The 27905-nt window shown below is 64.1% G+C and overlaps 2 protein-coding genes across 8 annotated transcripts in view; both read left to right on the forward strand.

Moving 5' to 3' along the window:
- The window catches only part of JAKMIP3 (Janus kinase and microtubule interacting protein 3), a 34046-nt gene extending 23628 nt beyond the window's left edge, over window positions 1–10418 (forward strand). For 5 of the 7 annotated variants that reach the window (XM_037051231.1, XM_037051232.1, XM_037051235.1 and 2 more), the window contains 7 exons: window positions 555–623; window positions 722–799; window positions 3226–3429; window positions 4545–4610; window positions 6415–6456; window positions 6968–7895; window positions 9353–10418. In XM_037051231.1, coding sequence (XP_036907126.1) covers window positions 555–623; window positions 722–799; window positions 3226–3429; window positions 4545–4610; window positions 6415–6456; window positions 6968–7123 — 615 coding nt within the window. In that variant the 3' untranslated portion in view covers window positions 7124–7895; window positions 9353–10418. Of the gene's footprint in view, window positions 1–554; window positions 624–721; window positions 800–3225; window positions 3430–4544; window positions 4611–6414; window positions 6501–6967; window positions 7896–9352 lie in introns of those variants that run through there. The other 2 variants (XM_037051233.1, XM_037051234.1) reach the window with 2 other exon arrangements.
- Window positions 10419–13882: 3464 nt separating this feature from the next.
- On the forward strand, window positions 13883–27454 carry DPYSL4 (dihydropyrimidinase like 4). Its single transcript, XM_037051238.1, has 14 exons — window positions 13883–14015; window positions 16878–16966; window positions 17534–17718; window positions 19501–19665; window positions 20439–20500; window positions 20586–20666; window positions 21424–21492; window positions 21803–21923; window positions 22567–22723; window positions 23011–23152; window positions 24115–24285; window positions 24667–24846; window positions 25758–25923; window positions 26679–27454. Exons 1-14 carry the CDS (start codon window positions 13977–13979, stop codon window positions 26768–26770), a joined length of 1719 nt encoding a protein of 572 aa, XP_036907133.1. The 5' UTR covers window positions 13883–13976; the 3' UTR covers window positions 26771–27454.
- The last annotated feature ends 451 nt before the right edge of the window (window positions 27455–27905 follow it).

The following is a 27905-nucleotide window of genomic DNA, read 5'->3' on the forward strand; positions in this document are numbered from 1 at the left end:
GTCAGCATTCTGTCTGACCTGCCGAGGCCCTCCTCTGGGGGCTGCCCAGCCTGCCTGGGCTCCCCATACCTCAGCTCCCCTGCTCCCGGTCCCACACGCAGTCCCAGCCTGCCCAGTGCACCTCGTACCGGCCGTGAGCGCGCCCACCTGTGGGCCTCCAGCAGGAAGGGGTGTCCAGCAAGTAGGAGGTGCAGGGGCCGGGACGGGAGGAGTGGCACCCCTCCTGAATCTCCTGGCCAAGCTCCCAGGGACACGCGCTCCCCCTGCCCTCCACCCACATCCTTCCTGTCCCCGGGGAAGGGCTGAGGGCACACTCACTGGAGACCAGGCCAGTTGTGGGCTGGGGTCTGGACGTGGCCTGTGTCCTTGTCACAGGGACATCGTGGAGACCATGGTGCCAGCTCAGCCCATCTCCCCATGAGAGAGGGCCTCTTCCCTCTGGGAGGAAGAGAGGTGGGGACACGAGGGCCTGCCCCCTCCCCTAGGCTGTCTCCACGGAGCGGGGAGGTGCGCTGGCCCCGAGGGTCACAGTCACCTGTTCTGTTTGTGTCCAGTGGCTCCAGCAGATCGAAGAGACTGAGGCAGCCCTGCAGCGGAAGATGGCCGACCTGGAGAGCGAGAAGGTCGGTGGGCTTTTCGGCGTGCAGTCTGCCCCGTGGCAGCAGCGGGCCGGCCCAAGGCCACGACACGGGTCCTCGACACAGCTTCTCTCGTGTCACAGGAGCTGTTCAGTAAGCAGAAGGGCTACCTGGACGAGGAGCTGGACTTCCGGAAGCAGGCACTGGACCAGGCCCACAAGGTGAGGGGCATGTGTCGGGTATGCCCCTGTGGGAGAGGGGATGGAAATGGGGAAAGTGGGTACCACGCCGGTGGGGCCAGGCCTCAGACCCCTGCCCTGGAAGGGCCTGGGCCCGTGAGGCCTGCGCGGGGTCGCTGCCTGCCTCTGTCCCTCGGGTGCCCCCTTGCCCAGCGATCGCTCGGCTGTGCTGGCTGCCTGTCACCAAACACTTTGCCTGTTGAAAACATGGACACAGGAGCAGAGTCGCAGGGACATTGGAAGTGAGTTGATAAGATAGGAGTCACGGAGCCAGGACTCACTTGCAAAGTGAGTGAGAACAGTGGGGTGTCAGCAGCACTGTTTCACTGGGGTCACCCCACCCCTCATTCCAGATGAGCTCATCCACCTGCCCCTGCAAAGCAGCGCCCCCACAGGGAGCCCCCAGGCTTCCTGCAGGAGTGAAGCCCGCCCCTCTCCAGCAGGTGGTCGCCCTGTCCACCGCTGTCACCCTGCATGAAGTCTGAGGCCATGTGCCTTCATCCCCCTAAGCAGTCAGCACCTGTCATGTTTAGTTCAGGAGACACTGTCCCATGGCCCCGGCGAGGTGGTCCAGGAACTGGCTGGAGGGCAGGCATGGGGTCCGGAACTGACTGTCGGCCCCTGGGAGACCTGAGGCCAGCGACTCAGCCCCTCCTGGTGCATGGAGGTATTGATTCCCCTGCCTGGCTGACAGGAGAGGAAGAGAGACGTCCCACAGGTGGCCCCATGCTTGTGCGTGCAGGGAAGCGATGGCCATGCCCCGCCTCCCAGGTTCCCGTGGTGTGGACTCTGAGCCCCACGCTCAGCTGTGTCTGTGTCAGCACAGGCGTCTCCTCGATGCAGCGCGCCACGTCCTGAGAAGGGGCCGTCCATGGGGCATGCGAGCTGCGGCAGCAGCTGGGGACAGTGCATTCTGTGGCTGTCAGGAGCAATGCCTTGTGAGTGAGGGCCAAAGTGGGGTGCTTATTTTTTCCATATCTTAGAACTTCTGCTCAGCCTGAAGGACTTTTTGTAATCATTTTGCCTAAAGAAAGGTAAACATTCATTTTTGAAGGTGTTACATTTTTTAAAGATTTTATTTTTAGAGAGGGAAAGGGAGGGAAAAAAGAGGGAAAGAAACATCAATGTGTGGTTGCCTCTCACATGGCCCCCACTGGGGACCTGGCCTGCAACCCAGGCACGTACCCTGACTAGGAATCGAACTGATGACTCTTTGGTTTCCAGGCCAGTGCTGAATCCACTGAACCACACCAGCCAGGACAGAAGGCGTTACATTTTTTATGGCTTTCTGTAGTTTGAGAATTTGGTTTTTTCAAATACTGTGTCCATGACATTTTTCCAGGGGAAAATCTTTGCAAGTCCCCCAGATCAATTGGCTGAACCCTTGGGCATTGGTAACAGGACAAGTATTCTGGGGCTGAGGCATGGTGGGGCCAGTTTGTGTTGACCCACGGGCTTTCTCAGCCATGACAGGATTTTGGGGAGGCGGCCGAGGGGTGAGGCGCACACCCACTCTGGTCCTCCCTTCTCACCGCGTCCTCCCCGTGGGCCACTCGGCTCACGGCACAGCCCTTCCTTACCCTTGGCCTCTCGCATCAGCCCTGACCTGGAGCCGGGGGCCTGGCTGCCATTCTCTGTTCCTCCTGGTCTTTTACTGAGGGGGCTCAGGGGGCTCCCGGCCCTCCCCTGAGGTCCGAGGTGACTGTGGTGGCCCCCAACAGTCACCCTTCTCCTGGGTCCCTGGGGAGGCCGCCCACCCGCAGAGGCCCCTGCGCTGAGCTGGCCCAGGGCTCCTCCGAGCGCTGGGCAACGCTGTGGCCGGAGGGGCAACCCGGTTGACCTGGGCCACCCCAAGGCCCAGTCCTGCCTCCTGAAGGATGCTGAGACCCCGCGGGGAGGGGGTGCCCCGTGTCCGCTCCCCAGTGCCAGAGCAACACTCAACGCCACCCCCGCTCGGTGTGGGAGGGACTCGAGTGAATCTTTGTGGGGACACAGTCTGCCCCACCACAGGTGGCAGGGAGGGTGACGGGCCTGGCCTGGGCTGGGGACAGCTGGGGAGTTGATCATGCGCCCTTCCACCCTTCCTGCGGCCCTGGGGGCACTGCGCGTCTCCTTCCCTGGGCTCCCACAGCTGGGTCTGGCAGTTTATGAGCCGAGGAGGGGCACCCCCCCTGCTGCTCTTTCCTCGGGGACCCCGCAGGCTGCGCCCCTCTGGGCTCTCGTGTCTGCCGACCGTGCTTTCGCAACGGTTCGAGTCGTGTGCAGCACCCGGTGTCCGTGCTCGACTGTCACAGCAGCCGGAGCGGGAGGAAGGCGTGCCCCCCCGCACAGGGGCCCGGAGACATGGCCCCAAGGGTTTGGCGTGCCCAGCCCCCAGCTTGAAGGCTGACCTCTGACCTCCCGCCCAGCATATTCTGGAGCTGGAGGCCATGCTGTCCGACGCCCTGCAGCAGGAGGCGGGGGCCAAGGTGGCTGAGCTGCTGTCGGAGGAGGAGCGGGAGAAGCTCAGGGTGGCTGTGGAGCAGTGGAAGCGCCAGGTCATGAGCGAGCTGCGTGAGCGGGACGCCCAGATCCTGAGGGAGCGCATGGAGCTGCTGCAGCTGGCACAGCAGGTGCGGGGAGGGGGAGAGCATGGAGCTGCTGCAGGTGGCACAGCAGGTGCAGGGATGGGAGCACATGGAGCTGCTGCAGCTGGCACAGCAGGTGTGGGGGGGGTAGAGCATGGAGCTGCTGCAGCTGGCACAGCAGGTGCAGGTGGGGGCCAAGGGGATGGTGCCAGGAACATGCTATCTAGTAGCCACACCCAAATGACCACACCCTCCACGGCCACACCCTTGGTCGGACCCTTTTGCCTGGCCGTCTGCCCCTCCAGACCAGCCTTCTGGGCCAAACTATCCTGGGCTCTCGGTGCACGTCCCCTCCCCTGAGACCCCTGACCAATGGGGTAAGGGTGTGGTGAGAGTGCCACCTGGCAGGCAGCAGCTCATGGGTTGGGGAGTGGCCGCTGGTCTCTTCCAGCTGGTCCCTTTCTAAGGGGGCGGGGTGTGAGGGATGCTGGCATTCTAGAGGGCGTGGCTTGGAAGACACGCCTCCCCTCCCCTGTGCGTCCCTGTGTGACCTGGGAGGACCACGGATGTGGACCCTGCTCAGGCTCTCAGGGACGGATGTCCGAGCGGAGGGCTCCCAGCTGCCAGGACCTTCGGCCCCGGGTCCAGGGCAGCACCATCATCTGCTGCCCGCACCTGCCAGACAGGCTGCAGTCAGACCGCTGATGGGGATGGGACCCCCGGGCACTGTGGGCACCGCAGATTGGCATGGATTGGTGGGCATGGAGTCGGCACCGCCCACCAGAGGGCCTCAGCCCGTGACTCTTGGCTCCCTCCCGCTTCCCTGGGTGTCTGGCATCACGGTCGATGGTCTAGAGCAGTTGATGGAGGTGGGAGGGGAGCATGCTTGGAGGAAGGTCAGGCACAGCCTCCGGGGGACAGCTGTGTCCTGGGTGGTCAGGGCCAGCGGACCTGCCCCATCCCAGATGCCGCACAGGTGACCGGCTGAGGCTCCGGGCCTCGCAGGGCAGACCAGAGTCGCAGACAGGCCCCAGGCGCGCTGGAGCCTGCGACCGGGAGGCCGCTCCGTGGCCATGTGTGCGCCAGGCCCCTGAGTGACGCCTTGAGAGGGTTTCCCAATGCCCCGACCCCTGAAGACTTTCCTCCTTTTAACATTGCAGAAGATTAAAGAGTTAGAAGAAAGAATAGAAGCCCAGAAGAGACAGATAAAGGAACTGGAGGAAAAGGTACAGTCAGGGCGGCTGTCGGGGCTGCTCTGCTACTGGAGGGTCACAAACCGAGAAGAACCAGTCAGTCACGGGCGCGTCGTCGAGTGCTGGCTGGGTCTGGGCTCGGGCTCACAAGGACACACACGGGCCCCAGGGCTGTGGCAGCTCTGGGCCAGGAGCCTGGGTCTGGGGTCTGGGGTCTGGGGTCTCTGCCATGGCCTGCCCCGCCCCTGCGACCTTGGGGTCCACGTCTCTAGAGGCCTCAGTTCCTGCAGCCATAGTGGGGGGGCTGGCCCAGCGACCCCAGCTCCCTGACAGTGTGTGGGAGCATTCGGTTTTCCTGAGTTCCCCAAGGACGGCCGTCTACCCCATACGGGACTCTTGGTCCTGGTCCTCCGCCCGGTTGCCTCCAGGGTTTAGGAAACGCTGCTGGCAGGTGGTTTAGCTGGGGGCCGTGCCGCTGGGGGTTGGGGCAGGCTGTCCAGCCCTTCTCCAGGCACCCGGCCGGGGAGGCATGGGTCTCGGGCGCTCGATCCACACAGGGTGATAGTACAACTTGGTGTCCCCTGGGCCGGGCCGCAAGGAGCAGGCCTGGGAGGACCCTGACTCTTTCTGAGGGGTTTGCTTAGTTTAGGGCAGTTTTACCCCTCCAAAATTTAGGAACAGTTCAGGGATCTCTAGTGACCACAAGTGATGGGATCTTGTGGTCAGCCCTGCCTGGGGGGATCTCCTGCAGTGACTGGCCCCCTGATGAGCGCTGAGGGAAGAGGCCAGTCGAACACACCACCCTGTGTGCCTCCTCTGGGCAGCAGGAGGCTGGGGTTGGACGGGGCTTCCTCGACGTGGGCGGCATGCGTCTTGGCGGAGGCCCAGCAGGGCTCTGTGCTCCCAGGACCAAGGGTCCCCTCCTGGGCTGCCAACACCACCTGCTTCCACCAAGCAGCGGTCACGGGAACAGCAAACCCACTGTGCCCAAGACCAGCCCCTAGAGCCACGCAGGGTACAGCTTCCAAACCTGCGTCAGGCAAATGGGTTTATGCTTCCTGTGTTCACCAGACACCAAGGGGGGACACTGGGCTCGGGGCTCCAGCCTCGCGGGGGGGTGCAGACTCTGCTCCCCCAAGGGACATCCATGCCCCTTTGCTTCTTAAAGAGTGCCTGTCAGGATTAAATACTGGAATCTCCATTCCGTTCTGTTAATCCAGCTAAAGTAGCTCTGGGTTTCCGAGCAGCTGGTTGAAGGCCAGATGCTCTTGGGTCTGAGTTGGCCTGGACCCTTCCCCCAGCTCCACGTGCTGCTCTGTGTGTGAAACGTACTCGGGACATCGCTGGCACTTTGTCACTTACAGTGGAGCCGTCAGGAGTGCGGGGTGTCCGGCTCCCACAGGGCCCCTCAGTGTTACCAGCCCATGACCACTGTCACTGTCAGCTCTGGTGGCTGTCCACGTGGCCGGTCCACCGCCCAGAGGAGGAAACTGAGCCCCTGAGAGTCGAGGTGGCCGGCCAAGGCTTGCTGATGCTGCGAACACACCAGCTGGCCTCCTGACTGGCCCCCCAGCTCTGCCCCCGGGCAGTACGAGGCCCCCCGGCGTGTCTCTGTGTGGCAGCAGCACCCCTCAGACGCGGGGTCCCCACAGCCCTGGAGGCGCAGCCCTTAAACCGCCGGACGCCAGCCCCCAGCAAGGCCCCTGAGCCCCGGCGACCCCCACCCTGTTCTTTTGTTGCCAGAAGTACTACAAACTCTCTTTTCTCTTTCTTTCCCTCCATGTTCCCCCTCCCCTTCCTTTTCAGTTTCTATTTTTGTTCTTGTTTTTCTCCTTAGCTTTCATTCTCTGGTCTTAGCTTGCCCGGGTGCCCTGACGCGGTGAGTATGTCGTTGGCTGCCACTCTGGGCTGAGCACCCTGCTCGGAGCCCACCCAGCAGCCCAGGGTGCTCAGCCCATGGGGTTCAGCAGGTGTCACTGGGGGGCACACAGGTGCTTGCCTTCCTTGCGCGGGAGGCAGGCAGGACCTGGTGCCACCGCAGTAGGGGCTGTGCGCCCCGAATACCCCGAGATGCTGGCGGAGGCCAGTCTCATGGTCTGTGTCCTCTCCCCGTGGTGTCGGGCACAAGCTTAGGGAGTGTGGGAGGTGCAGCCAGAGGGGCCAGCTTCCCGGACAGGCTGGCTCTCAGACCTAGGCCGAGTGGAAGGCGACCCCTGCCTCCTCCCGAAACAACACGGGGGGTCCCTGTGCGAGGCCCCCGCCCCTCACAGGGTGCCTGAGAGGGCCCTTCCCCTGGGGCAGCGGCTGCCCTCTCCCCAGGGCCTCACCCCTGCAGCCCCTTCCCTGGGGTCAAGCTGTCTCCATCACCGTCCTCGTCTCTGTCCTCCTAGCCCCCAGCAGAGCTGGACCCCGTGCCTCCAGCCGGACCAGAGAGCAGCGGCAGCCCAGGTGGCAAGACAAGACAGCCCGTGTCATCCCTGAAGACACATGAGGGTCTGGCCTGTGTGGACCCCTCCTGTCTGCGCAGAGGCAGGGGTTGGGCTTGAGCGGCTGGCTGTCGCCTCGGTGGGCCCGCGGGCTCGTTTCCCGACTGGGCTCCTTTGGAAGAGGCCTGGTCTTGGCAGCTGGACGCCAGGCTCCTTGGGGCGCAGCCCCCCAATCCTGGTTTCAGGGATGCAAGAGTGCCCTGCTGCACGGGAGCAGAGGCCCGTCCCCAAACCTGCGTGCCCACCCTGCCTACTTCCCCATGTGGCTGTCGCACACGTGGTCTTGGAGGAAGATCCTCAGAAAAATGCCGGTGCCTCATAAAATGACAGGATGGAGGCCGTGGCCGTCATGGTGATCTGCTTCAGGGAAACCAGAAGGGGTCCCCAGACGACGCGAGGAGGGTCTCTCTGGGCCACTGCAGGTGGTGAGGTGACGCTGTGACTCGCTCACTGGGGTCCCAAACACCTACTGATGGACACACCACAGCGACCGCTTGTCTGTGACACTGTCACCATGGGTGCAGATGGGAGCGTGGTTGCCACCCTACGCCTTCAGCGTGACTGGGAGCCTGGCAGAACAGAGCACAATGACAAGAGGCAGGACGAGATGGGAACGGCCACCTGCAAAGGAGCCTGACCTTCTCCAACACCCCAGAGGCACCCCAGCTGTGCAGCCCAGACTCCACCAAGGGTCCATCACCCCCACCCGAGGCCATTATGCTGTGGGGAGCCGAGTGTGGCCACGGCTGCCCTTCACACTCAAGGGCAGCCCAGCAAGGGGGCGGCCATGCACCGGGAGGGTGAGGAGAGCCGGACACGAGGTGGTGCGCAGGTGAGGCCCCGCCACACGGCCGTGGGGCACCCATGGGCTTGGGCCCTCACCCTCTGCCCACGGGCGGGGTTCTGCTCCATCTGGGCTCAGCCCAGGGCAGCCCTGCTGGAATGTGGGTCCTTTGCTGGGGCAGCGCTCCAGTCCTGGTGGGTGGGTGGGGCTGGGCGGGCAGCTCGCCCCTGCAGGCCCCGTCACTCCCATTTGTTTCTGTTCAGTTTGAAAACGTTCGGCTGTGGTTTCCCAGAGAAACAGCTACACGGGAAGTCTGTGTCAGCCCTCATCTGTCGTCCTAGGAGCCGATGATACGTGTCACTATGGGATATCTGGAGGGTCTGGGACACAGGAAGTAGGGGTGGCATTTGGGGGCAAAGAACAAAGGTCTCAGCCACCTGGACCCCTGCTGGCACACCCTGTGTCATGCGCACTTTTGGGTCCCCCAGCGAGGTCGCTGGGCCCTCCGGCCCCAGGAGGGCGGGCTCACGCCTGTGCCTGATCAGATGGGGCAGCTGGGACACTGGGACACACAGATGTGCCCCTGTGCACGCTGGGTAGGGAGGCCCATCATGAACTCAGGCGGCAGGGCCTGTGCCTGGGCTCTGTTACGACAGAAATCAGAGTGTGGCTTCCTGACCCGTTTGCGCAGGCCGGTGGGCGTTCTGGGTCCGAGGCTCCGAAGGCTCTGCCGTCTGTGTGCCTGCTGGGCCGGGGGCCACATTGGCCCTCCTGGCTGCCGCCCTCCCCTGTCTCTCCTCTGTCCGCCCTGGTGCTGTGGAACAAGCCCAGTCTGTGGCTTTGGTTTGCAGCGTGTCCCTGCACTGACCCCTCCATTCACAGTGCAGCTCAGTGTAAAACCAGCCCCGCTGTCCTCAGTGAAGAGGGAGGTTGGGTGGCTGGTGGCCGTCCTTACCAGGACAGCACCGGGCAGTTGTCTGTCCACAGGGCTCCCCTGGGGGGACGGCCGCTTACTTAGAAATTAGGCAAAGATGCCAAAACCACAACAACCCACAACACCCTCCCCGCCTCTGCTGGATGAGAAACCTGTGGAGTGTCCGGTGTCCGTGACCCCAGGGGTCGCGCCTTGGACCCCCACCCTGCTCTCACTCCTGGTGAGCTCCAGTCCCACCCTCCTGGTTACAAGGCCCCTCCTGGCTGTCCCTGGCTGCCACAGCCATTTCCTGTGTAGAGGAGAAGCGAATGTGGGGTAGAGGCGTGGGCAGCTGCCCCAGGCGTTGGAGGAGAGCTGAGGCCACTGCTGCGCGTGGCTTCATTCGAGGGGCTCACAGGCACCTCTCTGGGACCTCAGGACCTCCAGGGAAGGGCCGTTTGCGCCTGCGGGGCAGAGGTTCACACGTGGCCCCACGGTGCTTCTGCAGAGCCTCCCGGCTGTGCATGGGGCCTCCTCGAGGGCCTGGGAGGTGTCACAGCAAAATAAAGCTTTTGTCTTCTCTCTTTTCCAGAGGAAAGTGCCCGTGGGGGCAAAGCCAGTCTTAGTGTGATTTCCCTCCTGGCCAAGGGCTTGGGGCCACAGCCCAGGGGCAGCTCCCAACGCTCGGATGCGGTATGACTGTGACCTCTGCGCCTCCGTAGGCCTCACAGCAGCTGGGACGGTCTGAGGTTGTGGCTCTCGGAGCTGAAGAAGTTGCAGGGGGTGCCTGTGTGCACACACGTGTCAACCGGAAGACTGTGCGTGGGAAGGAGCTCTTTGGGGCGTTTCTAGAAACCAGCACAAGGGGCAGCCGACTGTGCCGCCGTGTGGGGACGGCGCTCCGGCACCGCGCCCCTGAGGGCTGCCTGTGCGTCTGGAAGCGGGCGGGTCATTCTGCATCTGTGTCAGAAGAGAGGTTCCATCGGGTGCGACGGCAGTGGCAGCTGGAGCAGGCTGGAGTCCCTCGGCCGAGGTGAGGCCGAGGTCAGGGGTGTTTGTAGGATCAGACGGGCAGCCCCCCTCCCCTGGGGCATCGCAGGGGCCCACGGGGTGGTGCTGCACTCGGCTCCCGGACTGCTCTGCTGTCGGGAGACTGCGCTGACTCGGGCACGGGGATAAGACCTGGGCAGGCACGGCATCCCCGGCTGAGCCGGCATTGGCTTCTCAGGTCAGAAATCCCCCGTGCGGTGCTGTCTCATCCTGCCGACGGTGCCGTCCTGCCACACTCGCTGTGCTCAGGCAGAGTGGTGGCAGCAGTCCCGCGTGGGTAAGAGGCCCCACGGAAGTACGGAAGTACGGATGAGCTGATCCTAGTGTGAGGGTCGTGGGGCCCAGGTGGGCAGGGTGTGCACACCTGCACAGGAGTGGCAGACGTGTGGGTGGCCGTGCAGGACCTAAAGGCACGGACTTGAAGCCCAAAGTCACGTCCCTGTGTCCTTGTGTCCTCACGGCTTTGCATGTGGTCTGTCTGGAGCTCTTCACACGCTAACCCACCCGGCCCAGACACTCTTATTAGTCATAGCTTGTCACTTGGAAAGGGCACACTGCACGGAGAGGGAGGCGAGGAAGTACGCTCCGATGCTGTAAAGGTGGTAGAAAGTGGGGGGGGGGGGACAGGGGGAAGGTGTGTGTGGGGGGAACAAAATGGCACAGTGGGTGTTTCGTTGATGTTCCGAGCACCGACCGTCTGCGCCCCTGCTGTCACCCTGGACGCACACGTTGAGGTGCAGTGTCCCTTGTCCTCTTTAGACATCATGGTTCTTGGTCACGTGTCGGAGGCTCCTGGTCCATCTGATCCCAAATCCAGCATTTCAGGACTGGGCTCTGGACAGAAAAGCAAAACATGCGCATCTGTCACCGGTGCCTGCCTGTTGAGGGAACATCTGGAGAATTCGGGTGTTTTAAACACAGCACACTCTCCACATCCTCGCGTGCACCTTTGACTCAAGGCCAGTGGCTCTTCCAGCAGGGAGTCCACGTGGAAATGCTTCGCGCCGCAGTGGACCAGGAGGGGGGCCCCGAGAGGCTGTCCCAAACGCCGTCTACATGACCAGGCCACTGGCACGTCCGCAGCTGTCCCGTGTCACACCGTGTGTGTGTCCCCAAGTAGAGACCCATGTCCCTTGCTGACACAGACGGGTGTGCACCCCGTGTCCCCGGTCCAGGGTGCCTGCCGCTGAGAGACTGGCGCTTCCGGAAAGTGCTCCTCCCACGTGGAACCCCCAAGCCTTCTGCCACCCCTCGTGCCTTACACGGCTGGCAGGCGCACGCCACCCCGGCATCGGGACGCAGGGTGTGTGGGACTGGGTTTGCAGCACCGTCACATCAGCCTGCATTTGCCAGCACCCTGTCACCGGAACCTGAGAGTGGCCTCTGTTTTGACACAGTGATGAACTTCTCTCTAGGCTCAGGGAATTGAGTTGTAAAGCATGTGTATCAAATCCCGTATTTGTTTACTGCATATTTTTAAAAGCTTTATTGTAAATTAATGCAAAAACCGAAGTAGGACTTTCTCTTGTGGCATTGTGCTGCCGGTATCAGCGTCCCCTGGAAAACACAGTGAGGGGCTGAACGTGTGGTCCGCTCCACGCCGAACAGCGCTCACTGGCCTGGGGCAGGTTTGTACGGTGGTGGGCCACGGCATTTTACATGTATTTTTGTACCGCAGTTCCTACGATATACATATGTGTGTGTGTGTGTGTGTGTGTGTATGTGTGTGTATATATATATATACACACACACACACACCAGAGAATTTTTACTCATTTGTAAGTTACTGTACAGTTTTAATAAAAATTGTTATTAATCTCAGAACAGCAACGCTCTCCTCACAAGGCATTAAAGCTGGGCTGAGCTGGCCACGTCTGTGTCCTGGTCCACACTGGACAGCCCTGCCTCCTCCCATGCCAGGAAGAAAGCGTGGGCCTGCTGCCCAACGTGGGGGGCGGGCAGTCACCCAGGGGGCACTGGGCAGGCCGCCTGCTGCTGCCGGGGGTCAGAGGCGGGCCAGGAGAGGGCACTTGGGCGACCCGGAGCAGCGGGAGAATTCCACAGGTGAGCGCAAACACCCAGGAGCAGCCTGGCATCGCCACCCTCGCCCCCAGGTGGGTAAAGGGGGCTTTGGTGATGGCTTCGGGGAGGGGAAGGGGCAGCACCAGTCTGGCCCCGAGAGGTGCCCACGCCCCGCGGGGGGGGCTCTGTCAGGGGCTCCAGGGCCCTGTAGTGACTTGCAGTCCCTACTCCCCACTTTGAGATGCTGCCTGTGCTAACAGAACACAAAGGCTGGGGCATCTTCCGCTAAAAACCATCCGCGGGGAGGGCCCCCTGGACTGACAGGACTAACCTGTGGCCCTGGGCGAGCAGGGACCGCCCTGTCCTGCCTGCTCTGTCCCAAACCTTGAACTTGGCTCAGACAGCAGCCAGGAGCAGTTCTCAGGGCACACCTGCCCACTCCCCGACTCTGCCCCACCAACCCCTCGGAAACTTAGAAATGTTTGGAGTCAGAGCCTCCCAGCTGTGGTGGGACTGCCCCCCCGCCCCCCACAATGGGGATGAGGACACGCTACAGCAGGTTCTGTAGACCGTGGTTTCTCCTGTGCCTGGCCCTCCCGGTGGCTGGCGGGCCAGGTGGGAACCCTGGTCTCCGGGAGAGCAGGTGGCTCTGGCTGGGTCAGAACACGCCCTGGGGCCAGGTCAGCTTGTTGCCACCAAAGCCCCCAGTAGGATAGGGGTGGACTCGGTGGGCGGGGCGAGCCCCAGGCCCAGATCCACTGGTCCATAGGCAGCGCCTGGACCCACGGCCCCTTCCCTGCTCCTGCCATGGCTGCACACGGGCCACTAGAGCCTGGGAGCCTCTGCCCACATTCCTGGGGACGCTGGGCGCAGGCAGCCCTCGGTCCTAGCCCAAGCTTGGTGGGGTCTTCCACTGTGTGCAGGACGCCTTTGACAACAAGATCTTGTGGCTGGAAGCACTGGGCAGCCGCCGCGGACCCTCGGCCAGATAGCCCTTACAGCGGACCACGCGGCCACTCGAGGGCCTGTGAGAGCAGGGCGAAGTCGGACTGGCGGCCGCCGCAGCTCTTTCAGGGGGCCCTACGCTGCGCAGGCTGGTGGCCCAGGGCAGGTAGTGGCCCCAGGGCAGGTAGTGGCCCCAGGGCAGGGGCCGTGGGCAGCAGTGCCAGTGCGAGGGGATGTGGGTCCCTGCCGCCCCAGACACTGCACACCCACGTCTGGAGGCCGCCTGACTGGGGGCGGCGCCTGGACCGGAGCCCATCCTCGACCCACCTCCTGCGGCACCTCCGAGGGGAAGCAGGGCTGGAGGCGGGGCCTCTCTCCACCCCGCGGGTCTGGGGCTTCTGCGTTTCGGGTCTCGCTCCCCCAGCCCAGGGCCCAGCTCCGTCCAGGGTCTTGGCCTCTAGCCCCTGGGTTCTGGGGACTGGCCCATCCTGGGCTCTGGGTAGCTGTATTTGTGCCTCTCTCCTCCTTTTTCGTGTGTTTCTCCAACCTGTCCCCTCCCTCCTGTCCCCAAGCTCTGGGAAGGGGATAGGTAGCAACCTCATTGGGAGGTGTCTGGTGCAGACACCTATCCCCGGGTCACAGTACAGCGGAGTGCTCCGACCCCATCCAGGTTGTCCCGAAGAAGTTCGGCTTTGGCCACAGAGCCCTCTGGACAGAGTTGGGCTTCCTGAGCGCCTGGACCTGAACGTGACATGGGGTTCCACCCCCGTGTGCCTCAGGTCACGGGGAATTGAAGGCAGGGTCTTGGCTGGCCTGGCAGGACACTGGCCTCTCCTACCCTCCCCCCGGAGGGCGAGGTCCGCACCTCGCAGGGGCGGGCGGCACAGGGTCCGCCCCCAGGGCATCTGGTCCTGGCCACGCAGGGCCCAGTGCTGGGTCCTGGGGCCGGGAGTTGACCAACTAGACAGAGGGACCTGAGCTTGGCCTCGAAGCTTGAATGCAAATGAGCAGCCTCGGACAGGGGGCGGGGCCTGTCGAGGGAGGGGCTTGCTGGGGGGCGTGGTCATGCGGGGTGAGGCCTGGAACGCAGTCGCGAGGACTGGCACGCTCCTGCTCTGACGCCGGGCACCCCCACGTCTCCGCATCCAGCCCGAGCAGCCCCCCGCCCCGGACCCCCGAGCTGGGCCCACCGGAGCAGAATGTCCTTCCAAGGCAAGAAGAGCATCCCCCGGATCACGGTGAGCCCCTCTCCCGACCCTGTCTGCCCACCGCCTTGGCCTCCTCCCCGCTCCAGAGACCCCGGCCCTCCGGGACCGCACAAGCCTCCGTCCGCGCTCGAACTCCCTTAAGGAATCAAGCGCACAGGCCCGGGCCCTGCTGGCTTCCTGGGACCTCCCCCACTCAGTCCTGGGAGGGCGCGGGCCAGGCTCTGCTCTCCAAAGCGCAGGTGCGCCTCCCTCCCCGTGGTGGCCAGAGGGAAGCTGTGGGCCCGGCCTCGGACTCTCGCCTCGGGCTCGGCCCTTTGTTGGAGCCACGGCCCACAGCCCAGTCGCCGCTCAGGGCTCCCGCCCTTGGGCCTCCCACCTCCCAAGCAGCGCACGGCGTCCGGAGCTCTTGTTCCCTCCCAGACAATGCCATTCTGCCCGGCTGCTCGCGGGAGTCCCTGGCAGCCCAAACCGAACGCCTCTGTGAATCCGGGGTTCGGAGACCACAGGGAGGCAAGCTCACTAGGTGCAGAGCGGGCACCCCCAGCCTTGGGGGGAGGAGACCCCCCTAACACCCACTCGCACCAGTGTGGGAGATCGGATCCTCCGCCTTTCGCTGCCAGGAGACAAAGCCACCCCTGCAGCGGCCTGGAGCCGGCGGAGGGAGGGAGGGAGGGAGGCACGGGGCGCCAGCTGGACGGTGCAGGGCGCCAGCGGCAGGGTTTCTGACCCACCTCGGGCCTGGGCCTCTGTGTGTGGGGGGAGGGTCGGAGAGGTTGCCAGCTCACTTCCTGAGACCCTCAAGGAGCAAGGAGCCCTCTCCTCCCCCTATGCTGACCGGCTGGGGAAGGGGGGTGGGTAGGAGTGAGGCTTAAGGGGAGGTGTCAGGAAGACCCTTTTCGAGAGGGAGGTGTTGGGCAGGGCGGCTGATTTAGGGAAAGTCTCTCCCATCCTGCGTGTTGCACCCCATCCAGACTGCCTTTCTCTCTGGGTTCCAAACCCAGGAAGGGGGTCAGAGTCCCGGGTTGGGGGGCATGCAGGTCACAAGTCTCTTCCTCCATGGGGAGAGGGGTGGTATGTGAATTTCATATCGCTTTTACCAGGCATGGAATTTTTTGGGGTGTTATTCAGCCAGTGTAAACTGTAGAATTACCCGCCCCGTCTGTAGGAGGGGGCGCTGCCTGTGGCTTTGGAGACCCCAGTGGTGGTTTTACCTGCGAACCCAAAAGGCACTTAGGGTCAGTGAGAACAGGGAGTGATGTCCACCAGCCCGCGAGGCCTGGACTGTGTACCCCCTGGGAGGCTCCCAGAGCTCAGACCCNGGTATGTGGATTTCGTATCGCTTTTACCAGGCATGGAATTTTTTTGGGTGTTATTCAGCCAGTGTAAACTGTAGAATTACCCGCCCCGTCTGTAGGAGGGGGCGCTGCCTGTGGCTTTGGAGACCCCAGTGGTGGTTTTACCTGCGAACCCAAAAGGCACTTAGGGTCAGTGAGAACAGGGAGTGATGTCCACCAGCCCGCGAGGCCTGGACTGTGTACCCCCTGGGAGGCTCCCAGAGCTCAGACCCAGGGTGGGGGTGGAGGCAGCACCTGGTTCTCTGGGCATCAGGCTGATGGAGTGTAAGGAGCCGGAAGCCCAGGCTCAGCTCTGGCCTGGCCTCTGGGTGGCGCCGTCTTTCCCACAGGCCAGGTGGTGGGGGGTCCTGAGGTGCTGCAGACTCGGCCCCACTGGTCTGCACTCTGTCCTTCTCCCCACTCCCTCCTTGAGGTCCGGCCGCCACCCTGACAGCCATTGCACCGTGCCCCACGTTGTCCTAACATTTGGAAGGGGTCGTGGCTGCCCAGCGTCAGGTGGGTCCTGCCCAGTGCCCCAGCTCTGTGCTGCGGGGGTACCCAGGAGAGCTGGCCTGGCTCCCGACACCTTATTCATCCACCTGGGGAGCCTGCAGGCCACACTGGCCCCTGTGATCGCCTGATAGGTACCTTCCTGGACCTTCACCCCTGTGCCCTCTTCACCAGCAGCCTCTCTGGGGCCCCGTCTCAGCAGCCCTGGGATCCTGGCCCCAGGCCCCTCCTCTCCAGCAGCCTCAGAAACCACCCAGGCAATGGGCCTGCTTCCACCGGCTTCTGGCTCCGTGCAGAGCCAGTGCCATCTCCTCGAAACCTCTGTCAGACCCACTGAACCCCTGCAGAGGGCCCTGGGGCAGCAGCCCAGCGCGTCCCTCCCCTGCTGGCCCCTGGGCTGCTCACCAGGCCCACAGAAGTTCCCAGCCCCCAGTGTCCTCCTGTGTTTTGTGTTAGTTCAAGCTCTTCCTGCTGCAGGGCCTTTGCATGAGGGTGCGGCCTCCGGCGTCAGTCACCGGACCCCTCGGACAGGCCCTTCTCCAGCCCCGAGCTGCCACACTCCTCCCCCATCGTCCATCACGTCACCCTCTTTGTCCTCTCGTGCTTGTCACGGTTGGATGGCGCTGTGTGTGATTTCTCCGAGGCAGCGGGTGGGACAGGGAGCTGCCAGAAGACAGGGCTGCCCTTCGGGCCAGTGCAGACGGTGTGTGGGTCTCTGCCCTCAGCCTGGGTGCCGCGTCGGGTGACAGACTCCAGCCCATTTCGTCATAACACTGTCATTAACGCTGGCTCTTTCTTAACAAAGTGTGAGCCAGCTCACCTCCTCACCCTCGTACCTCGGCAGGGGGCATGGTACTGACCAGTGTGTGGGTGGGGAGGGGGGCCACCCCCTCCTTTCCCATGGTAAGTGCCGCTGGCCTTTCTTTGGGGTTCCATGTGCACAGGTGATGCCTGAGTGTTTCCACCACAAATCTAGAGCAAGACGTTGTACCAGAGACACAACTCAGTCTGGAAAAAACTCACCCATTGTTTTGTTTGTGTGCAACAGAGTGACCGCCTTCTGATCAGAGGCGGGAAGATCGTGAATGATGACCAGTCCTTTCACGCCGATCTCTACGTGGAAGACGGTTTGATAAAGTAAGTTACTGCCAACAGCGCCTTCACAGGTCGCAGTGCACACGCCGATGGCCTGCTAGTGGGGGCATGCAGTCCTGTGGTATTCACGGCGTGTGTCCCCTTTTCTGAACCCTGTCCCTGCCAGCAGCCGTAGCCCTGGCCTGGGGTGACGGGACTGCTGCCACCTGCTAGCCGTGAGTCTCCGAAATCAGGACGATGGCGTCCACGCTTCTTGCGTCATCACAGCCTTCGTGTGGCTTGGGGCTCACAGTTGTAGGCCACACCTGCTTGTGGCATGAAGCATCCCCAGCCACCAGTCAGGGAAGGGCACGTTGTCTCCTCAGTGGACACCCCAGGGCTGCGGCTTGCACACAGGGCTGGGTCCTCCAGATCGGCCATCCAAGCCATTTTGCTGAGGGTCTTGCTCTCTGACAGTCTCTGGGGTCCCGGGAGCCTTGGGCGTGTGACCCTGTTCCTCAAGGACTGGAGCCCAAATGTGCCCCCCGGCTCTGCCACTGGCCTGGGAGCCCATTTCAGGGCTGATCGGGGCTCCTCCTAATCCGAGGCCTTTCTCTCTGCTGCATTCAGACAGATCGGAGAGAACCTCGTTGTCCCAGGGGGCATCAGGACCATCGATGCCCATGGCCTGCTGGTCCTTCCGGGAGGAGTCGACGTCCACACGAGGCTGCAGATGCCCGTCCTGGGCATGACCCCGGCCGACGACTTCTGCCAGGGCACCAAGGCGGCCCTGGCGGGAGGGACCACCATGATATGTGAGTGTTTCCCAGCGGGGCTGCCTCCATCCCCCCACGGTGCTCTGGCTGGTGTGTGTGTGCTACAGGGGGCGTTTCAAGCGGTGGGGTTTTTCTCAGTCCCATTTCCCCTTTGCCATGTCCGAGTCACGAAGCCCGGCAGTGCCTTCCCTGGTCGCCTCGTCCCTCGTGCCGGTCACTCGCGAGGCCAGCCCTGGGATGCTCCTGGGGTTCCTGGGGCCATGTGGGAGAGTTTGGAGACCAGGTTTGGAGACCCACACACTCTGGACGAGTGAGCAGTGCGTTGCCTGGACTGTTGGCTCCCGAACCTCACGCCTCAGAGGCCAGGGTTGCAGCAAGTTCCTGCCCCCATGGAGAAGAGGTGAAGATGTGCACTGTGCTTTCAGAAAAAGGATGGCGAAACTTAGTTGTTATCCTGTAGACAGCCCCCAGACTCACCTTTTCGTTAAGCTGGCTCTGTGCTGTCCTCGTCAAAGCCTCGAGAAGCCCTGTGTGACAGACACGTCGCGCAGTGGGCCTGCTCTCAGTGAGCTCGGGAGCCAGGACAGGGCGGCCGGACAAGACACCGGACCCCGCCCCTCCTCTCACAGCCTTGGGCACTGAGGACAGATGTGTCTGCCACGCTGAAGACCCGGTCTCGCACAAGGGGGGGACCCTGCTCCGCTGAAGACCCGGTCTCGCACAAGGGGGTGACCCTGCTCCGCCAAGGTCTAGCCACGTGACCTCAGGGAGTAGCTGGCTTTTACAAGTCACGCAGTCCTCGCCTGGGAGGCAGGAGGAGGTGGCGGCAAGCTTGTGCGCACAAGGGCGCCCGTGTGTGGGAGGCACTGGGTGACTGCTGTGAGTGCCACCAAGGCCCGCGGCCTCGTCACACGGGATGGTTGGCCGTGGTCAGAAGCAGGGCTCGGTTGATTTCCTCAGCCTCAAAGTGAAGAAGCCGATGATGGTCCGCTTTCTAGTTTGACTCAGAAGACAGGTCATGTCTGACCACGGCTCCTGCCGGTCTCTGGTGGCCCCAGCCAGCCAGGACACCTTTGTGCCTGACGTCACCTGCTTGTGCCAGTGCCAAGGCATCAGACTCGCTGTGAGGTATCGCCATGGGGACAGAGAGAGGCTGCAGGCACAGCTGGCTTCTGCCAGGCCATCTGCTTCCTCCACCTGTCAGCAACAGGCAGGCGCTGGGACTGGGACTGGCCTGTAGGGTGGGACAGGGCACCCCTGCCACGAGGTCCTGGTCTTGCCATCAGGGCTGTGGAAACATAAGGGCCCCACGTGGTGGCTGTGCTGGAGGTGGCCCGGCACCTGCCGGCACCCTGGGGCGGCCGCCCTCCTGTGGGCCACCTGCACGCCAAGTGCTTTGCTTCACCAGGGTGGCTGTGAGTGGGTTTGGACATTGGACGTGGTGTTGAGGGTAGGGGGACAGTGCCGTGGCTGTGTGCACCCCCAGATTCCGCAGGGGGGTGGCCCTGACTAAGGCGTGTGCAGTGGGGAGGCCCAGGGATGCCAGCCCCTTCTGGCTGGTCCCCCAGGTCCGGCGCTGTGGACAGTGGTGCCTCCCTGCCTGACCTCCAGGGGCACCCGCCTAGGAGGTTAAGGCCCTTAGCTGCCACTCGTGCTCTTGGGGTGGGACGTGTGCATCAGGGAGCGAGGGGGTGGGACCCAGGGAGGTGCCTGCGCCCTCTGCTCTGTGCCTGGTCCCTTAGGAACATGACCTCCCCGGAGGCTGAGGTCTTTCCCAGGGACCGGGAAGCCGGGCCTCGGCTGACCGCGCTGCCTCCACAGTGGACCACGTGTTCCCCGACGTGGGGGTGAGCCTGCTGGCGGCCTACGAGCAGTGGCGGGAGCGCGCAGACAGCGGGGCGTGCTGCGACTACTCCCTGCACGTGGACGTCCCCCGCTGGCACGAGAGCACCAGGGAGGAGCTGGAGGCCTTGGTCAAGGACAAGGGTGAGCGGCCCCACAGGGCTGGGTGGGGCTGGCAGCCGGCAGGCGGGCGCCTGAGCTTCTCTGGGCTCCGTGGCAGGCCTCCCCAGGCACCGCCGTGCTGGACGCTGCACCCTCCGACCCTGGCCTTGGGGCCTTGGTGGCTAGACAATAGTCCCTCAGGGGTCTGCTCTACTTCCAGAGGGTCCAGACTGAGGGTCCCTGCCCCCGTGTCTGAGGGACACCTCCTCTAACTGTCCCCATTACTGCGCCCACCACTGTCACCCCAGTTCCCTTGCGGTTGGTCATGGGCGAAGGCAATGCACTGTTTGTGTTCCTGGCAAATCGAGGCCCTTCTAGGTGGAGGTGGCGTTCACACCCTCGTGCGCTGAAACGGGCCGCCCCTCATCAGGGCTGCGTCTTTTCACCGCAAGGCCCGAGGCTAAAACCACCCCGAGCTCTCACAGCGGGCTTGGCACAAATCAGATGACCTTAGAGGGGGCCGGGGGGGGTCCTGAGGGGGTGTGAGCGCTCCCTTCTGGGAAGCCGTCAGTCGTCAGTTGCTGATCCTGGGGCATGAGCAGCAGGGATGGGGGTGCTGGGCCGGCTCTGTCCTCTGTCACCACCTGTTGGGAAGTGTATGTGGCACTGGTGCCCAAGGGCCACCCAGCCACCTGGGAGGACAGCTGTGGGGGAGGGCCACCCCGCCCCAGTGCCTCCAGAGAAGAGTGGGGTGCTCCCAGGCATGACCCCCCCACCCCCATGTCAGGGAGGCTGAGCCCCCTGCCTTCCCCCAGGTGTGAACTCCTTCCTGGTCTTCATGGCGTACAAGGACAGGTGTCAGTGCACTGATGGCCAGGTAAGGGCGGGGCCCGGAGGCGGGGACAAGCAGGGGTCTCTCGGCCACTCCCGGAGGCGAAGCCCCACGCGGCCTCTCTTCCCAGATGTACGAGATCTTCAGCATCATCCGAGACCTGGGAGCCCTGGCCCAAGTCCACGCGGAGAACGGGGACCTTGTGGCGGAGGTGCGGGGGGGGGGGGGCGGGGCCAAGGGACCCCCGCAGCCCTGGACACTGGCATGTGAGCCCTCTGTCCCACAAACCCGGAGGGGGGTGATACTGAACTTGCTCAATAAGTTGCTGGCCCAGCTGAAGGTCAGAAAGACAGTGGGGGGGGGGCGTTTTGTGGAGCAGAGTTTTCCACAGTTGTCACACTCCCCAAAACTCCCCAAACCCACGTGTTGCTGTGTGGGGGTGACTGGGACTGGGGGTTCCTCTGGGCTCGGGTGCAGGCCCCTCGCAGAGCGGACCAGCAAGCACACGTGTGGGATAGTGCCTGTCCCTCTGTCCCTCCCGGGAGGGGGCCGTGCCCGCCCGCCTTCCACTCAGGCCCAGGGGCTGTGAGGGGTGCCCACGACCTCGGCCCCGCACCTGACTTTCTCCTCCTCATGCCTTTGGTGCCCCCCAGCTCCAGTGCCCACGGCGCGGGTGCTACGGGGCCCCTAGAAGGTTCAGGCGGCTCCTTGGGGCAGATGTGGAGCCCCCCGTGCACACTCAGCAGGGCAACCAAGCCAGGGGGCCTCCCAGTGACCTTGGGCGAGTCCCTTGCCCTCTCCCAACCGGCGTCCCTCCTCTGCAGTTGGGGGGCCGCAGTCTCCTTGCTAGTGTGCCCCTGCACCTGGGCTCCCTGTGGTCAGTGGGGGCCTGGTCTCAGCCTGGGGAGCAGGGCGCCCTGGCCGAGGTGCGCCCGGGCTGGAATGGGGCGCCTTGTCGGCTCCTTTAGGAGCAGAAGCGGCTGCTGGAGCTCGGCATCGCCGGTCCTGAGGGCCACGTGCTCAGCCACCCCGAGGAGGTAGGTGCTGTGCCCGCTGCATGTGCCCCAGCGCTGACTGTGCCCCACACGCCACCTTCCCCCGTGGGTGGGTCCTGGCTCCGTGGCCCAGGCATCTGTCCCCCACCAGGCACAGGTTCCTCTGACCACTGGTCGCCCCAAGCCCGGGACTCGAGGCCGAGGCAGCCACGTGGCCAGGCCCGGGGACCTGTGTGGGTCCTCACCCATCCAGAGGTGCCCCCTCTGGACCCAGGTCCTGTGAGGGGTTGTGGACCCACCGTGCCCACTCTGGTCTGGAGGCCTGTGCTTGCCTGAGCCTCCCTGTCCCCAGGTGGAGGCGGAGGCTGTGTTCCGAGCCATCACCATCGCCAAGCAGGCCAGCTGCCCCCTCTATGTCACCAAGGTGATGAGCAAGGGCGCTGCCGACATGGTGGCCCGAGCCAAGCGCAAGGGTGAGCGCTGGACCTGGGTTCGATGCTGGGCAGGGTCTTGGGGGTCGGGGGTCAGGCCCCACGGAAAAGCAGCCTCACCCAGGCGGGTCCCCTCCCTTAGGGAGGGGCTCCAGGGTGTGCCCCCGAGCCCTGTGGGGTTGCCCACCCCGTTCCTGTGTGGCTGGAGGAGGTCTCCCGTCTTGGGGCAGTGTCTGCTCACCAGGGCCCTTGAAGCCACCATGGGCCTGTTGGGGGCAACAGAGCACGCTGGGAGAGGACATGTGCACAGGACCATGCCCCGCTGGTCCCCCACCCTCCTCCCCCCACCTGGAGCCCTCGTTACTGTTCTCTGGACACTCTGGGATACATGCATATCCCAGAGCTGGGTGCCCTCTGCCCACAGAACACCCACACAGCTGGGGGAGGTGGGGATAAATAAGGAGAACCCGGTATGTGCAGACAGGGCGGGGGTGGAGCCTCACTCTGGCCTGTGCCCCAGCGCAGTGCCCAGCAGGCCTGACCCCCAGCAGGGGTATGAGGGAGCGGGGCCAGGCGACCCAGGACAGGGGCCAGCTGTGCTGGGTCAGGAAGTCAAGGGTCCAGGCAGTGCCCAGGCCCCCACCCTGCTCAGGCCGGTGGGTGCCACTCCTGGGCCTCCCTCCAGGGGTGGTCGTGTTCGGGGAGCCCACCACAGCCGGCCTGGGTGCCGATGGCTCGCACTACTGGAGCAAGAACTGGGCGAAGGCCGCGGCCTTCGTGACGTCTCCCCCGATCAGCCCGGACGCCACCACTGCTGACCACCTCGCCTCCCTGCTGTCTAGGTGAGGCACCGCTGGGGGGCCCCAGGGGGGCTGTGTGCTCCGTGCAGGGCATGAACTCAGCCCGTGGGTAGTTCCAGCCTCCCCCACCCAAAGCCTGGCCCACCCCTCCCACCAACGCATCCACCCTGATCTGCCCCTCCCCACCCCCACCCTGGGGCGCCAGCCTCACAGACACCCTGTGGCCCTTTGGGTCACTGGTCCCAGAGGGGAGAGAGTAAAGCTGAGCGGCCTTGGCCGGCTAAGGGAGGCTAGGCCACGCTGGGCTCCCCTGACCCACTTGCTCCCAGTGGGGACCTCCAGGTGACCGGCAGCGCCCACTGCACCTTCACCACCGCCCAGAAGGCTGTCGGCAAAGACAACTTCACACTCATCCCCGAAGGCACCAACGGCGTGGAAGAGCGCATGTCGGTAGTCTGGGAGAAGTGCGTGGTAAGTCCGAGGGTCCGGGCATGTCTCCCCAGCCAGAGCCAGCTGAGTCCGGCCCTGCTGGTTCATTGGAGTGGGAGGCACTGAACCAGGGAACGCCCCGCGTGGAGTGGAGGCCAGTGTGTGGGCCCAGGTGTTGGCGCCCAGCCCTGCAGCCAGCCCTCCCCCAGCCTCACATCTCATCTGTGCACATGGCGGAGGGTGAGCAGGAGGGACCCCGCCTGGTGGCATCACACCCTGGGGTGCTTGTGGTCCCTCCAGTAGGCCTGAGATCACAGATGCCCCCTCACTCGGCAAGTGTGCCCCTGCCTGGCATTGTCTGCCCCCCATACCCCCACCGCCAGCCCTTCCCTGGGCCCAGGCCCAGACCTGGCTCCTCTTGCAGCTCAGCTTCCCCAGGCCTCCTGGCCATCTGGGGAGACAGTCATGAGCCTCAGGAAACACAGCTGTTAGGGAGGCTTGTTCATTTACCCTCAGAGTGAGCGTGGAGACCAGGCCCCAGGCACTGGGACCGGGAGACACTGGCAGGCTGGGCTGGACCCATCGGTTTACATGCCCTGGGAGTACTGGCTGACGGCCGNCCGCCAGCCCTTCCCTGGGCCCAGGCCCAGACCTGGCTCCTCTTGCAGCTCAGCTTCCCCAGGCCTCCTGGCCATCTGGGGAGACAGTCATGAGCCTCAGGAGACACAGCTGTTAGGGAGGCTTGTTCGTTTACCCTCAGAGTGAGCCTGGAGACCCGGCCCCAGGCACTGGGACCGGGAGACACTGGCAGGCTGGGCCGGACCGATGGGTTTACATGCCCTGGGAGTACTGGTTGACCGCCGTTGGCTGTCAGCAGTGGGGGGGGGGGGGGGGGCAGGTTGGACGGAGNCGAGGGGGGGGGGGGGGGGGGGGGGCAGGATGGAGACAGGGCCACAGTGTCGCTGTGGAGTCTGAGACCCCTTGCTCATCTTCTTGCTTCCCAGGCCTCAGGGAAAATGGATGAGAATGAGTTTGTTGCTGTGACCAGTACAAATGCAGCCAAAATCTTCAATTTTTACCCGAGGAAGGGGCGGGTGGCCGTGGGCTCCGATGCTGACTTGGTTCTGTGGAACCCCAAGGCCACAAAAATCATCTCTGCCAAGAGCCACAACCTGGTGAGAGAGGCCAGGTCCAGGGTCAGGGTCAGGGTCAGGGGGTCCGGGGCCCAGCAGCCTTCCCAGGGGCTCCAGGGTGGCCACTGGGCAGCTTCACTTGTGTCAGTGGGGACAAGTGGCCGGGACATCTGTCTGCCGCCGAGGACCACGTGCCTGCCCGTTCCTATGGCCAGTGCTGCAGGGCAGGATCATCTGGGTGCCCTCTCTCCTGAGAAGCAAGGCCCAGGCCCAGGTGCCGGAGGTCATGGCCAGTTCCTGCTGGTTCTGGCCCAGCTGAGTTGACTGTGTCCCATCAGACATGGGCACACGGGACCCCAGGGGGAGGGGACAGCCAGGGGGGTGCCTTGGGGGTGGTGCTGGACCTCGGCCCTGCCTCCCCAGAATGTGGAGTACAACATCTTCGAAGGCGTCGAGTGCCGAGGGGCCCCCGCTGTGGTCATCAGCCAGGGCAGGGTGGTCCTGGAGGATGGGCACCTGAGTGTCACCCCTGGGGCTGGCCGCTTCGTTCCTCGGAAGACGTTCCCAGACTTCGTCTACAAGAGGATCAAGGCGCGAAACAGGGTAAGGCCGGAGCCAGCGGGCGAGGCGGGAGCACTCGACCTTCCCTGCACCCGGGAGGTTTCTGTTCCCAGACAGCGGCCATGGCGGCAGCACCTGCCTGCTCTGAGCTGGGCTCCAGCACAGTCTGTGAGGTTGCAGACCCAGCCTTACGTACAGCCAGGCACAGAGGTGACACCTGAGGTGCAGACGGGTGACAGGCTCCCCGTCCTGCACCTGGGGCCATGGGGCAGGGGCTAGACTCAGCTGAGTCCTGGTGACCGGAGACCCCACAGTGACTCTGTTCCTGTGCCTCTGCCTGGGAGCAACCTCCCAGGCAGGACCTGGTCAGAGGTTCCCCAGGACGGCTCAGGCCCAGTGGTCATGAGTGCAAATCACACCCCCCGGAGGAGGCTCAGGCAGAAACACAAATACATCTGAAGGTTTTGCTTCAACCCCTGGGCCTCTCGTCCGTCGTGGTGGCTGCTTGGAAAGGCCTCTGGCTTTGGGAGCCACGTTCAGGGGCCTCCATCCCGGGGCTACCCACAGACCAGAGGGGGTGGTCTCTGCCAGGGCTGCAGGACAGCGGGTGCCGACGAGGCAGAGGCTGTGTGGGGGCTGGTTGCCACTTCCAAACTGCAGCCTCCTCTGCAGGGCTGCCCTTGTCTGAGTAGAGGTCCTGTGGTGCCAGGCCTTTGGGGAGGGAGGCGCATGTGCAGGTGTGTGTGCAGGTGGGAGGTGTGTGTGCAGGTGGGAGGGAGGGGAGGTGGGAATCCACGCACACAAGTGGATGCCCCTTGACAGGGGGCCCCAAGGCTCCTGGGCCTGGCCAGGGGGACCCACAGTGTGGAAGCACCAGGTTTTCCACAGAAGCACCCTGCCCTCCAGCGGCACGGTGGCCCAGCCCCCTCACATCCATCTCCCTCAACCTGCAGCTGGCGGAGATCCATGGTGTGCCCCGGGGCCTCTATGACGGGCCAGTCCATGAGGTGATGGTGCCCGCCAAGCCTGGGGGTGGCTCCCAGGCCCGAGGGTCCTGCCCAGGGAAGGTCTCAGTGCCGCCCGTGCGGAACCTGCACCAGTCAGGCTTCAGCTTGTCTGGTGAGTTGGGTCTGTGCCCGTGGGCACGGCTGTCACTGTGCAGGGGGCCTAGCTGTGTGAGGGGCCCAGGGGCATAAGGCCCGAAGGGGAAGCCCCTTCCTGCCCCAGTGTGGGCCAGGGCTGTCACTCTGAGCCCGGGGTGAGTGTGGGCTGCCCTGCCTCTCTGGGACCACCTGGGAGTCCAGCTGCTTCACCCGGTGGCAGCCCCGCCAGTCACACTGCAGCATGAGAGGCGCTGAGGAAGGGACACGCTGTGACACCTGGGAGGGCTCGGGTGGGCTCAGTGAACGGGCTACCCATCTCCAGCCTCTGCAGGCTGTGTGGCGGCGGAGCCTTCCAGAAGTGCTGAGCCCCAGGTTCTCCCTGTAACCCCAAGCCAGGCCCTCCCTCTCCTTCCAGCCCTTGGGGGAGGGGGCAGCCTCCCCCTGGGGAGGCGATGGCCATCCCTGCTCACCCTGCGCCCCCCCCAGGACATGGAGCCTGTCTCCTTTGAAATCCGCATCACACAAGGCAGCCTGAGACCCACTGGAGGGTTGAGGCAGGGCTGGCCTGTGCCCCAGACTGGCTTGCCCTTCAGCCCCCTGTCTGCTGCAAACGCCCTACTGTCCTGCACATCCAAGGCCTCGGTGACAGGAAGACCCATCCCGTCACCTGGTCTACCTGCCACGGCCACCCAGGGAGCATCAGTGTGGGTGGGTGGGTGGGGCTCTGCCGTCCCAGACCCCTCCCTGTGTCCATACCCCCTTTCTCCACAGGGTCTCAGGCCGACGACCACATTGCCAGACGAACAGCGCAGAAGATCATGGCGCCCCCGGGCGGGCGTTCCAATATCACCTCGCTATCCTAGGCATCGCGGGGTCAGCTCGGGGTGGGTGCTGTCCCGGGCAGGGCGGGCCATGCTCACCCTGCCAGCTTCTTCTCTGTTGGACTGACTTTGAAAGGTGCTGGACCTTCCCCCCCTTCTCCAGAAATGCCCGTTTGGGGGCCCTGGGGCCCGTTACAAGGGCTGAATGTGGGGAGGGGTCACTGCCAGGGGCAGCTCACGTCTTTGCCCTGGCCTGGGTGCTGGGTGCCCCACGAAGACAGGGCTGCTGCCCCACTAAGGCTGTGGGGCACCCGGGGCCTCACAACATACAGGTGTCAGCCACTGCCCCTCAAAGCCCAGGCTCTGCCACCAGCCCCCCTGCAGGGCTTCAGCCTGACCCCGCCCCCCAGGGCATGATGAGTGAGCTGGGCCCCATCAGGGCGCTGTGACGCCAGGGACCCACCTGCTGGGAATGGAGTCTGGCGCAGCCTTGCCACCGTGGCCGCACGCCCTTCCTCCAGAGGACCACCCCCCGGCCTCCCTAGTTGCCCATCCAGGGCGGTGTAGGACCTTAGCTAGGACGCCCTCCTGCCGTCGCTGGCCGGGCGTCACGGTAGTTGAGTAGAGCAGCAGTTTCGTGCGGTGAGGACAGCCGTAGCCAGGACCCCGCATGCCGCCCCGGCCCGGACAGCAGCTCCATCACTGGTCTGCCGGGGACTGGCCCGATTAAAGGCTTCATTTGTAAGCTAGCCCACTTCTTTGTCCCCTGTGAGGGGGTTCTGCGCCAGACCCTGGGCCCCCCGCAACTGGCCATGAAGTGGGACCACCCTCGGGGGGGGGGGCAGCGCTGCTCTGCTGTGCTGGGAAGGGGCAGAGCTGGGTCCAAGCAGTGGGGAGGGATTCTGCCTGGGACGCTGCTCCTGGACCTGGGCCTGCAGGTCAGGGGCAGCCAAGGGGGTCAGAGGGACAGGGACGGACCCCAAGGGCCTCCAATCACAGGCTGACCAGGTGGGCACAGACACAGCAGAAGGTTGGGGGCTACATGGCTTGTGAGCTTAAGGCAGAGTGGCCCAGGGTTCTGATCCAGACCTGAAGCGAGGCTGCCCGGAACCTTCCAGAACAAGGAACTGTTGGGCAGTCCTTCCTTGCCTCAGCCTCTTTCATAAAAATGGTTCTA

Source organism: Sturnira hondurensis, unplaced genomic scaffold, assembly GCF_014824575.4.
Source record: "Sturnira hondurensis isolate 20B ecotype Veracruz unplaced genomic scaffold, ASM1482457v3 Scaffold0007208, whole genome shotgun sequence".
Classification (NCBI taxonomy): Eukaryota; Metazoa; Chordata; class Mammalia; order Chiroptera; family Phyllostomidae; genus Sturnira; species Sturnira hondurensis.